General features: G+C 36.7%; 1 protein-coding gene across 1 annotated transcript in view; it reads left to right on the forward strand.

Annotated features, from left to right (window-relative positions):
- Positions 1-12,606, forward strand: part of LOC150085304 (ATP-dependent DNA/RNA helicase DHX36-like) — a 225,358-nt gene that overhangs the window by 171,048 nt on the left and 41,704 nt on the right. Inside the window, exon 8 of the mRNA XM_090374521.1 lies at positions 2,534-2,700. Coding sequence (XP_090230647.1) covers positions 2,534-2,700 — 167 coding nt within the window. The remainder of the gene's footprint in view (positions 1-2,533; positions 2,701-12,606) is intronic.

A 12,606-nucleotide genomic window follows, 5' to 3' on the forward strand; every position in this document is an offset into this window, starting at 1 on the left:
ATTGAAATAAATACATTAACTAAATGCCTTTATTTTTCATTAAGAATGACCTTTTTATATGTTATAGACCTAATGACTCTGATGAGTACAATGAACAATTGTGCAGAGAAATAGTGGGCCAATAAATTAGAATGTCTTTTAATAGGGGATTTTAACTTTTCAGATATTGACTGGAACTTGTGGGTAGGTCACTCACACGCTAGCAAGACTTTTGTGGATTTATTGGAGGATTGTTTTCTACAGCAACATGTTCGAGGGGAAACCAGAGGGAGTAATACTCTTGATCTGATTATCAGCAGTGATTATTCATGCATTAAGAATTTGCAGATAAAGGAACCAATAGGTGACGGTGATCACAGTGTACTGATGTGGGATTTACTTAAAGATTTAAATATTATCATCATCATCAGGAAAGTGAGTTTGCTTTCGTAAAGGTGACTACAGTGGGCTCAGACAGTTCTTAAATTCTATACAGTGGGACTAACTGATGATGTCACCAATAACAAATGCTAAATGGGAAACCTTCAAGGAAATAATCTTGGACACTGCTAGGCTTTTCATACGAAGTAAAAAATACTGTTCAAGATTTAGACCTAAATGGATGTCAGATGAACTAATGAGGCTCACAGCACAATAAAAATGCATGGGATGCATATAAATTATCAGATGATACAGAAGCCTATGGCAGATATAATGGCGCGCCTTCGTAGCCAGGTGGGAAGGAGCAGCAGTGCGTGTAGCACACGCTTCTTGATTAGACCGGGGTTCGAGCCCGTCACCACCAAATACGGAGAATGCGGAAAGGTCAGGGAATGACCACCGCATATCCCGGAGCAATATGGCCTTAGTTGCTAATGCTCCTAAAAACCAAATAACAACAATAACAGATATAATGAAATGTCTGTAATCAAATCACAAAGGAGGTTAGGCAAACGAAGGCTGTTACAAGAAATCCTTGGCAAAGGATGCAAAGAAAAACAACAAAGACTTCTTTGCTTATGTAAACTCTAGAAGGAAGGGGATGAATCAGATTGGTCTACTTGATGTTGGTGGATCAACTGTTGATGATCCTGCTCAGATAGCTGACAAACTGAATGAGTATTTTGCATCTACATTCACACATGAGGAATTCTGTAAGGGGAGGATATAAGTGTACTAAACTAATAGGGAGCTAAATGATTTTGTAATAATGGAAAGCAAAGTGGAGGAGAAATTGTTGAAGTTGAACATAAAAAAGGCACCTAGAGTGGATAGAATCTATTCAGTTATATTGAAGGATGCAGTGAGGGAAATATGCAAATCCTTAGCCTTTCTGAGAGCATCCTGAGATTCAGGAGAGGGCCCCCATGGACTGGAGATCTGCCTAATTCACAAAGGGGAGGGGGTTCAAAGGGTGATACAAATAATTATAGGCCTGTTGGTTTAACTTCTGTTCCAGGGAAAATAATGGAGTCACTGGTTAAAGAAGTGTTGCAGGATCACCTTGACAAGAGTGCAGTAATAGTTCAGACACAGCATGGGTTTGTTAAGGGGATATTACGCATTTTACCCATTGGGAAATGATATTTATGGCAGTTAGGTATGTCAGGTGGAGTCTTCTTATTGTATTTCATTCACAGATATATATATACCATCTAACAAATGCATTTTGAACATTTCTGTAATCCAAAATGCAGTGCAAAACATTATTTACAAAATTGACAAGTGATGCAGTTTTTTTAACTGCCACTGTAGATAAGGTGATTTTAAGCAAACTCAGAATGCATCAGTCCAGTCACAGCTTTTAAACATTTTTTGCTTGGTTATTAGAAAGCTTGAATATTTGAGTTATTTACTGTTGATTGAGAATTATGAAATATTTTTACTTGTACATCATGCAAACATTTATGATAATGAATGCCAAGAAATATTTATAATTTTGCTATGTTTAAGAAAGAGGTAAGAAATATTTGATATTCAAGCTTTCTAAGCTACTGTACTCTACACTTTGTTTAGATGGAGCACAGTTTTAAGTGAATTAAGATATATCTATTGAAACTAAATTAGTAAAATAAATAAACCACTTGCCACCAGGTATCTATAATTAAATAATATGGCACTGTGTAACTGAGGATCCATCATATATAGTATTAGTATAGGTATTAAATATAGTATGTATGAAGGCCAGGCTTTTGCTGCTTCAGCTAAAAAACCCCCTCTAACTATATAGCCCATATCACTCTTTTTTTTTTTTTTTTATCGTATCCCCTGGTAACAAAGAGTGGTTCATTTAGTGCAGCTAGATATATGCTTTTTTATTTTTTAAATCTTAGCCTCCTTTACTGTATAGTAATTTAATAGCTGGATTTATTAAATCATTTTAGCTTCTGTTATTACTATGATTAGTAACTAATAGCTGGAGATTATTAAATGCTCCTCTTAAGTATTTTTTTTAAGTTTTTTATTATTATTCTGTTTCATTGCTATACTATTATTTTCTTTTTTTCTATTTTTAGTATTTTCTTATGTAAATCATCCTGTGAAACTTTTATAGATATTTAACTGGAATAACCCACATAATTATGGATGAAATTCATGAAAGAGATTTGGATGCTGACTTTCTCATGATAATCGTAAAAGATTTATTGAAGCAGAGGCTTGATTTGAAGCTAATATTAATGAGTGCTACTCTGAATTCCCAACAGTTTGTTGATTATTTTGGTAAGAATTTTTAATTTCCAAGTTGAATACTGAAAGCAGTATTATATATCAAATTGAAGAGTGTTGTGACTCCAGGAAACAGATTAATAACTACAGAAGATACCTCTCTTTGTTAGAACTCGTTTTATTATCACTATATATTTTGATTCCTTCATTTGGTCCTTTGGTATACTCTACATTGGACATTATATATTAATTAACTTAAATAATCATTATTTAAAAAGATTACTTTACAGTTATTACAAAAAGAAATCATAACTGTATAAGACATAGTCCATACAGAGAACACTACAAATAGAATTGATTGACTGAGTTCTAATCTGCATATGTATAACCTGAGAAAATTGTTACTAATGCATATCTGCAGTCAGTCAGTGAATAATTGGTGGTCCCTTGTCCTCCAGCAGGCATCCTATCAGAGAAATTATCATCCGTTCCTCATTTGGAGAAGTCTGGGTTTGAATCCTGTCAGAGCCTAGAGGAGTTATTAAAGCTCTCTAGAATTAGAGCTGTAGTTATCCAATCTCAGGTGTAAGGGTTAGTTTTCCCTTGGGAATTATTCAAGATTTTTTTTTGAATTGCACCACATGCAAAACAGCCCAGGAGATGTTTTTCCATGAAGCCTCCATACAGTTAAACACACATACATTTTCAAAATTTGTTAACTGAAACATCATAAGAACTGGTATGCAATGGTCTGAGTAGTTGATATGCCAAATAATTTGCAAGAATAACAGCAAGAGCCAATAGGAATTTATCATGGAGGGGAGGGGGCATAATAGTACTGGCAAATAATGCAAGAAAAGAAAGCAAGCTTATATAGCATCAGCCAAAAAAAAAAAAAAAAAAAAAAGCTATACACTTTTCCCATCCATACACTCCAAGAACACTCTAGTTTTTCCTTGAATTTATTCAAACCATCAACCATCATCATTATTCGAATTTATTCAAATAATCAAAAGGCAAACTTTAACAAATCTATCCTGCAACCATCCTTCCTCAACTTAAATTTATGCAGTCTCAGCAAGAGGAAGAATGCCATTCACATTCATCTTAGTCTGTCCATCCAAGGCATCAGTAAGATTGCCCAGCAGAGTCTCCAGAAGCAGCAATTTGCAGAACTGAAGCCTTTCTAGATAAGAGCACCCATTTGTTCCCTTCAATAATCTTGTTGCCCTTCTCTCCGCCCATTCCAGCAGATCTATATTTTTTCCATGAGGCCTCCAGACCTGTATACAGTACTCAAGATGTAGCCTAACCATGGCCTTGTAAGGGCAACTTGTTCTGGGAACTTGTCTACACTACTCAGAGAATTTTTAGCATTAACAGAGGCATATGGTGCAAGAAAGCAAGCTTATACAGCATCGGCCAAAAAATCCTCCTTCCCATTTTGCCCATCCATTCACTCCAGATATTTGTCTAGTTCTTTCTACAATGACAGATGGAAGTTTGTTCCAGCAATCAACCATCCACTAGCTAAAGGCAAACTTCTGTGCATTCTATTCTACAGCTGTCTTTCCTCAATTTGAATTTATGTCCTCTCAGGTGAGTAATCTGGGAAAGAGAAAAAATCTCATCAGCATTGAGCATTCTCAAACCATTCAAGGCCTTATACACTTCAATCAGATCACCTCACAGCTGCCTAATCAAAAATAAGTCTCCAGACACTGTAATTTGCAAAACTTAAGCCTTTCTTCATAAGTGCAATCCTTTTTCATTCACTAATTCTTGTTGTCCTTCTCTGTACTCATTCCAGCAGCTCTACATCCTTTCTAAAATGAGGCTTCCAGACCTGTGTACAGTATTCAAGGTGTGGCCTGACCATTGCTTTATACAAGGGAATAATCACTTCCTTTTCCTTGTTAGAAAAATTCCTGTATATCATTGACAAAACACCATGAGCTACTTTTGCAGCCCGTCTGCATTGCTTAGAAAACTTCATATCTGACTGCACAATTACTCCCAGATCCTTTTCATTCTCTAACATCCTCAGTGTAGTACCTCACAGTTGATACATTACTCTGGAGTTACTGCTACCCATGTGCAGTACTTTACATTTGTCAATGTTAAACTTCATTTGCCACCTCTCAGCCCATCTGCTCAACCTTTCCAGATTCTGTTGCAGTCAGTAGTGTCCTTAACAACCCTGCCAACCTTTGTATCATCTGCAAACTTGGACATTAAGCTTGATATACCATCATCAATATCATTTATAAATACAGAAAACAATAATGGACCCAACACTGAACCCTGAGGGACTCCACTAATAACATTAGTCCACGATGAGCAGTGTCCATTGATTACCACTCTCTGTCTTCTTGCACTCAAACCATCTCTTTATCCTTAGCAGCAATTTGCCTCCATTGCCATACTGCTCCAATTTATGCAGCAGTCTTCCATGTGCAACAGTATCAAAAGCCTTCCTAAGATCCAAGTATATGATATCAAAGTTATTCCCTGCATCCAGTTCTTTTGTGACTGCATCATAGTATCCAATCAAATTGGTCAGGCAAGACTTCCCCTTAACAAAACTATGCTGTGTCTGGGCTGTAACTGAAGTCTTGTCTAGATGATCCTGCAGTGCTTCTTTAACCAGTGCCTCCATTAATTTTCCTGGAACAGAAGTTAAACTCACAGGTCTATAATTACTTGTGTCAACCTTTGATCCCCCTTTGTGAATTGAGGTCACATTTGCACATCTCCAGTCTGTGGGTACCTCCCCTGAGTCCAAGGAAACTCTCATAATTATGGCTAAGGGTTTGCTTACTTCCTTTGCTGCCTCCTTTAATATAACTGGATAGATCCCATCCACCCCAGGTGCCTTTCTTGTGTTTATCTTCAACAATTTCTCCTCCACTTTACTCTCAGTTATTACAAGATTATCTAGCTTACTGCCAGAGTTGAATACACCTCTGGCAGTCCCCTCGCTGAATAACTCGATGCAAAATATTCATTTAGTTTGTTAGCTACCTGAGCAGGATCATCAACAGTTGGACCAATCTGATTCATCCCCTTCCTTCTAGAGTTTACATAAGAAAAGAACTCTTTACTTTTTTTCTTTGCATCCCTTGCCAAAGATTTCTCGTATTGGTCACCTATGTCAAGTGGATGCAGTTCTTTAAATTTAATATACTTTGTAACTAGGAACATAACCCCTCCTGTCCTGTTTGTTCTTCTTGTACACATTTTACTCCCCTTATTCAAATTCATTAAGTTTATTCACGATGCTCCTAGCATTAGTGTACATGCACATATTCTTATACTTAGTTGCCCTTTCATGGGTCCTGTATTCACTGGTTCCATTGTGACCCATAGCAGTGCCTGAAATCCCTGACACCTTGCCTTTCAGGCTGCTTGCATTTTCCAATTGAAGCAGTGCAGAAATCACCTTCACCTCTTCCTGCAGCTTTAGTTAATTTATTAATCTGTATATCCCCTCAAGCTAGCATTTTTCCAACCCACCTATCACTGTCTTGATAGCATCAGAAAATATTCTGCAAATTGAAGCTGTCGCTTGGGGGAGAATGGAGTTAAGTTGGTTAGTTGGGACCAGTGGAATTGCAAGATACTGTGTCTGAAAAGGGGGTGGGGGTTGTATGGGAAAAGGTTCTGAATGGGACAGATGTGAATATTCTATTTGCTTGAACATATTAAGCCAGAAAGAGAAATGGTTATCCATTTTAATTTATTGTACAGGCCTGTTTTTATATAATAAGTCTCTACAGTATGTTCAAAAACTCTGGTAAGATTGTCCATGGTATGGCTTTTTACATTCATGTACTACAGTAAGCATCGGTTATAGTGATCATGTTTGCAAATTGAATTTTGATTCTAATAAGCAAAAATTGACAAATATTATCCAGAGGCTATAAAAATAAAGATGTAAAGCACAAATTTACACTTTATTACCAAAGGTTTATTACTAATTAATGATACATGAAATAATTCAATGTTTTTGAAAGTTAGCTTTGGATGAGCTGAGCAGTTGTCCAAAACCAATGCAATTTTTTTTGTTTTTATTATCTAATTGCAAAGCCCGTTTACGAAGAAAAATCTGCAAATAAAGAAGCTGTCATCCAAACGTTGGCATTATTGGCATATTCAACAGGCAGCTGTTTTACTCCTTTAAAATATCTAGGTGATTTACTCTTGACTTAACAGCTTCATCTTGATTTTTTCCATCATGTTGTTTGTTAAAAGAACTGTAATCCTGTCTTAATCTTCTTTGTCTTTTTTCCTGCAGCTGCATTTTTAAAAATCATGCAGTGGTCTGGGGTAGCCCTGTATTAAAAATGTCTTCAGGTTATAAATGCTTAATGCAGTTTGCCAAGAGGTTTTCAACCAGGTATCAGCTGCAGAACCATCGGAATCCTGTTTTTCTCTGTGAAGTTTTTTGTAAACAATATCATGTCTCTCCTTCCATCTTGTCAGTCATCTATCCATTGCCTTAAACTCTTTGTGTAGTTTTTCATCAAAATCATTAGCTTTTTGAAGAAGAATGCTACAATTAATTGGTACATTAAATGAGCTGGCCTTTTAGAACCAAATGAACAGAGCTTCATCTGCTGTGTGGCATTTCCCTTTATGTTTCCCTTTTCTGGTTTCACTAATCACATTAGATCAAAATTATTAAAATCACTAATGTGATTTTAATAATTTTGATAAAGATGACTGGGGCACTCCTAAATTTGCTGCTGCTTCCCTTTGAGACATTGCCTAAGTTTAATTTATCGTACATTTCTATAATTCGCAACTTATCCTTTACACTCAAATTCACTCTCTCTGTTCACTGACATTTTTCTTTTTTTTTTTTTGGGAGTAGTAAAAAAGATAAGCGTCAATCAATAACAAAGCACACGGCACACACAAATTGGAACTAACACGACACACACAAGTGAGACAAAGTTTAGATATAAAAATGAAATGCAGATTTCAGTGAAGGAAAACATATTTCACCATAATAACATGAAAACACAGAATTCCAGCTATTGGTATTATCTCAAATGCAATAAGTTTGTTTGTTGTTTGTTATTTGGTTTTTAGGAGCATTGTAGGTGGTAGATGACTTTCATCAACCGGTGAAATACCACCACTTTGCTTATTGGAGGCTTGAAGTGGTGAAACCCATGTTTAGTCTCTAGAGCAAAGTTTCCGGCATCCCCTCCCCCCCATACTTCTCCTTCAACCCATGCACGGTACTAAGTGCTATAGGTTTTGATACCTTTCGTGTTTGGGGTTTTCATTAGCAACTAAGGCCATATTGCTCCAGGGATATATGCCGTGGTCATTCCCTGACCTTTTCGTATCCTCTGCATTTGGTGGTGACGGGCTCGAACCCCGGTCTAATCAAGAAGCATGTGCTAAGCACTGCTGCTCCTGCCCACCTGGCTATGAAGGCTCCAAATGCAGTAAGATAGAGTTTGTTACCTGTTTATTGCACTAACAGAATTGCATTAACAGAAAAGCCCAATAAACTGCAACCTGCAAATTGTTTTTATTGTTTTTATCTAAAGACCTCCAGATCTTTAGGGCACCTCCGTAGCCAGGTGGGAGCAGCAGTGTGTAGCACACGCTTCTTGATTAGACCGGAGTTCGAGCCCGTCACCACCAAATACGGAGGATGCAGAAAGGTCAGGGAATGACCACTGCATATCCCGGGAGCAATATGGCCTTAGTTGCTAATGCTCCTAAAAACCAAACAACATAACATAACCTAAATCTTTAGAAAAGAATGTGACCTTTAGAAAAATATCAGAGGCATTCAAAATTGATTCCTATAACCGAAAATGTGATTTTAATAAATGATGAAAGTGTAGTGCATTTTATTGATTTGAATTGGTTCTTTGAAATTTGATTCTACAAAGTGGCTGATTCTAATAACCAGTGACCACTATAACCAGTGCTTACTGAATTTGGTACATGATGTCTGTGGTGTGTATGTGGGACAATGACTAACATGTAGGCGCCTCTGTAGCCAGGTGGGCAGGAGCAGCAGTGCGTAGCACACACTTCTTGATTAGACCGGGGTTCGAGCCCGTCACCACCAAATATGGAGGATGCAGAAAGGTCAGGGAATGACCACCGCATATCACCGGAGCAATATGGCCTTAGTTGCTAATGCTCCTAAAAACCAAACAACGACTAACATGAAGATATTCCTTGATTTGTGAATTTTCTTGACCTTTGCTGATGTTTCTGTTGGCTCCTTCATCTTGAATTTTGAATTTCTTCCCTATGTCTGAGGGTAGTAAGAATGAATGTATTGCATTTATTTTATGGGGATAGAATGATGTTACTATGTTGGGTAGAGGAAAGATCAGCAGGCCTCAACCTCACCCTAATTTTGTTAATGATTCCATTGACAAAAGGGTGATAGTTACACCTTTTCAGGGCGAATTGCATTGGTATAGATCTTAATTCACATCCTGAGGGGGGGATGAGGCTCTTGACTATACTATTCTGGATTTAATGCTATTGGGATGGTTTAATATGAAATTTAGGGGTGCATTTACAAGTTTCTTGTAGATTGTGGTCGCTATTTGGTTGTCAGAAATCTTGAGGTTTATATCCAATACTCCATTCACTCCATTGTTCCCACAATCATATCTAAATGAGTACACTAGAGATAAAAGGAATGGGAATACACTGTTAGCAATGTAGCACATCATGCAATTAGCAGGGTTCACCTCCTTTACTTTGAGATTACTGCCATTTTAGTTGAAGACCAAGACCAGAACCTAAGGAGACTAACTTAAGAAGAATTAACACAACATACATTATATTGGATATATGGAAATTTAATTCATTGATGTTTCAAGAATTGTAATATGAATATTATTGTCAGTGATGCAGTCAGACATTCTAATGATGAGAATTTGTATTATAATTATAATTCTTGAAGTGTCAGCACATTAAAAGTGCATTATCATTCCTAAGTAATATTAAGAATTTAAAAAGGAGAAACTCATGGAGACTTTTATATACAAACAGGCAAACCATGTGCAACCAGTTCATTTGAAATTGAATGATAGGAACCTCCCCCCTTTCTCCCCACGAAATGGCTTAATATGTTTATGCAGACAGTCACAGGATGCTCAGAATCTTCCATCTGTGAGCTTCCTCCTGCCTCTCTCCATCCTGTCATTCATTTCACTTAAAACTTGTCAGTCTGGTAAGGTATTTTTTTTAAAAACCAAAGTAAATCATATTTCTATAATTTTAATAAAATCTAAAAAATAAACCACTGATCCAGATTTGTTGCACATAAAAAGTGTTGGGAATTTGCATTTTTTATGTATAGCCTGTGGTGTGTATGTGCAGTCCACGAAACAAATCTAACTTTGAATATGACCCCTGTACGGAAAAGGTTGGACATCACTGCTCTAGTGTATTCCCCTCTCTCAACTCAAATAGCAGTCAATATCTCAGAATTGTATACCTGTAATGCATATCTTTCAAGGTGAATTTTTCTTGGCTCAGATGCTCTAATAGAATTGCCTGTTGAAAAATCAGGACCAGCCTTTCATTCAAAACTGAGTGGCCCCAGTCAAGGTCTACAGAAGTCACTTATCGGTTTTATGATTGTTTTGTAATTATTTTAAATTAATCTTTTGTAAATAATGTGATTTAAGTAAATTAATATCTTCAGTGTCCATTTTAGGACACTGAAGGTACTTCCTCAAGGTAGTGTCAAAACATGTGGTGATATTAAAATCCATTCCAACACAGAGAAGTACCTTTTATTGTTAGAAATATTATATACCAAGTTAACGCTAAAGCTCATATCCTAGCAAATAGCTGATAATAGATAGATGTTATAATACCATGATACTATGGCTATAATGATGTGATTATAATACCATGGCTGCGTGATGATGGGATTATAATATCATGTCTATAATGATGGAGTTATATTACCATGACTGATGATATTACATTTATAATATGCTGTTTTGGTTATCAAAATTACATTACTTTGGGTGCTATTTTTCAGAGATGGCTTTCAGAAACTCCTTTTAATGATCTTTATAACTTTACTTATTTACCAATGTTCTATCCAAAAGTAAGAACACAGTAATAAGAATAGAATAGGACCTTAGGCACATGTAACTCTTTCATTCTTTGCATTTTCTTTCTTTCTTTTTTTGTCACTGATCTCATGAGGAGATTATAACATATGGCCCAGTATTATCAAATATTTTATAACATTGAAGGCTTCTAGTTATCTGAATACTAATATGAAATATGTTTAGAAACTTCTTTTTAAAGATAATTCAGCTCTATAAATTTGCATGTTTAAATTTTCGCAAGGAAGATTTGTTAATAAAAAAGAAGAAAGCTAAGGATGCTGGAAAAGCATTAAAAGAAGTGCACTTCGCTGGAGTGTTTGGCAAATTTAAAATTGCCAAAACCAGCATAAAATGAAATGAAGATGTAAGAAAAAAAAAAAAAAAAAGTAATTTAAAACACAATGGCATGAAGAACACTAATCTTTTTGTAATGTCATCGTTGATTGTGTGTCATTAATTTATCTGCTTCATTCTGCAAAAATAATTCATTGGAGAATTAAAATAGTGTCTTTACCATACCACACCATAGTTCACTCTTGGGTGGGTTTTATGTTCATGTGTTTAGAAATATGAGATATTTTTAAAACATGGACATAAAACTCTTCCTGCTGAACAGTTGGTTCATCATTTTAATTTCAGTAAACCTTTCTACAATATCGGAAATCTAAAAAATATAGTATATTTCATTAATTGCTAGCCAGCAAGACTGCTCAGCCAAATTAGCATTAGCATTAGTAGAGGCATATGATGCAAGAAAGCAAGCTTATTCAGCATCAGCCAAAAAAAAAAAAAAAAAAAAAAACCAACCACTACTCCCATTTCACCCCTCCATTCGTTCGAAATACCTGTCCAGCTGAGCCCTAAATTTGTTTAGGCTATCAACTTCAACAACAAGCGATGGAAGTCTATTCCACAAACCAACTGCCCGCTGGCTAAAGGCAAATTTTCGATCATTTATCTGACATCCGTCCTTCCTCAATTTGAATTTATGCCCTCTCAGGTGATTATTCTGAGCAAGAGGAAGAATCCCATCGGCATTGAGCATGCTCAAGCCATTCAAAGCCTTATACACCTCTATCAGATCACCTCGCAGATGCCTAGTCTCCAGGCTCTGTAATTTGCAAAACTTAAGCCTTTCTTCGTAAGAGCAACCCTTTGTTCCATTCACTAATCTTGTTGCCCTTCTCTGTACTCGTTCCAGCAGCTCTACATCCTTCTTGAAATGAGGTATACAGTACACCTTGAGTACTGTATACAGTACTCAAGGTGTGGCCTGACCAATGCCTTATACAAGGGAATAATCACATCCCTGTCCCTGCTAGAAAAATTCCTGTATATCATTGACAAGACACCATGAGCTACTCTTGCAGCTCGTCTGCACTGCTCAGAGAACTTCATATCTGCCTGCACAATTACCCCCAGGTCCTTTTCATTCTCTACCACTGTCAGCGTAGTACCACAGAGTTGATACGTTGATCTGGGGTTACTGCTTCCCATATGTAGTACTTTACATTTGTCAATGTTAAACTTCATTTGCCACCTCTCAGCCCATCTGCTCAACTTTTCCAGATCCTGTTGCAGCAGCATAGTATCAGTAGTGTCCTTAACAACCCTGCCAACCTTTGTATCGTCTGCAAACTTGGACATTAAGCCTGATACACCATCATCAATATCATTTATAAATACAGAAAACAACAATGGACCCAACACTGAACCCTGAGGAACTCCACTAATAACATTAGTCCACGTTGAGCAGTGTCCATTGATTACCACTCTGTCTTCTGCCACTCAACCATCCCTTTATCCATAGCAGCAATTTGCCTCCAATGCCACACTG

The sequence above is a fragment of the Mastigoproctus giganteus genome, chromosome 5 (assembly GCF_048544385.1).
Source record: "Mastigoproctus giganteus isolate SK-2022 chromosome 5, ASM4854438v1, whole genome shotgun sequence".
Lineage (NCBI taxonomy): Eukaryota > Metazoa > Arthropoda > Arachnida > Uropygi > Thelyphonidae > Mastigoproctus > Mastigoproctus giganteus.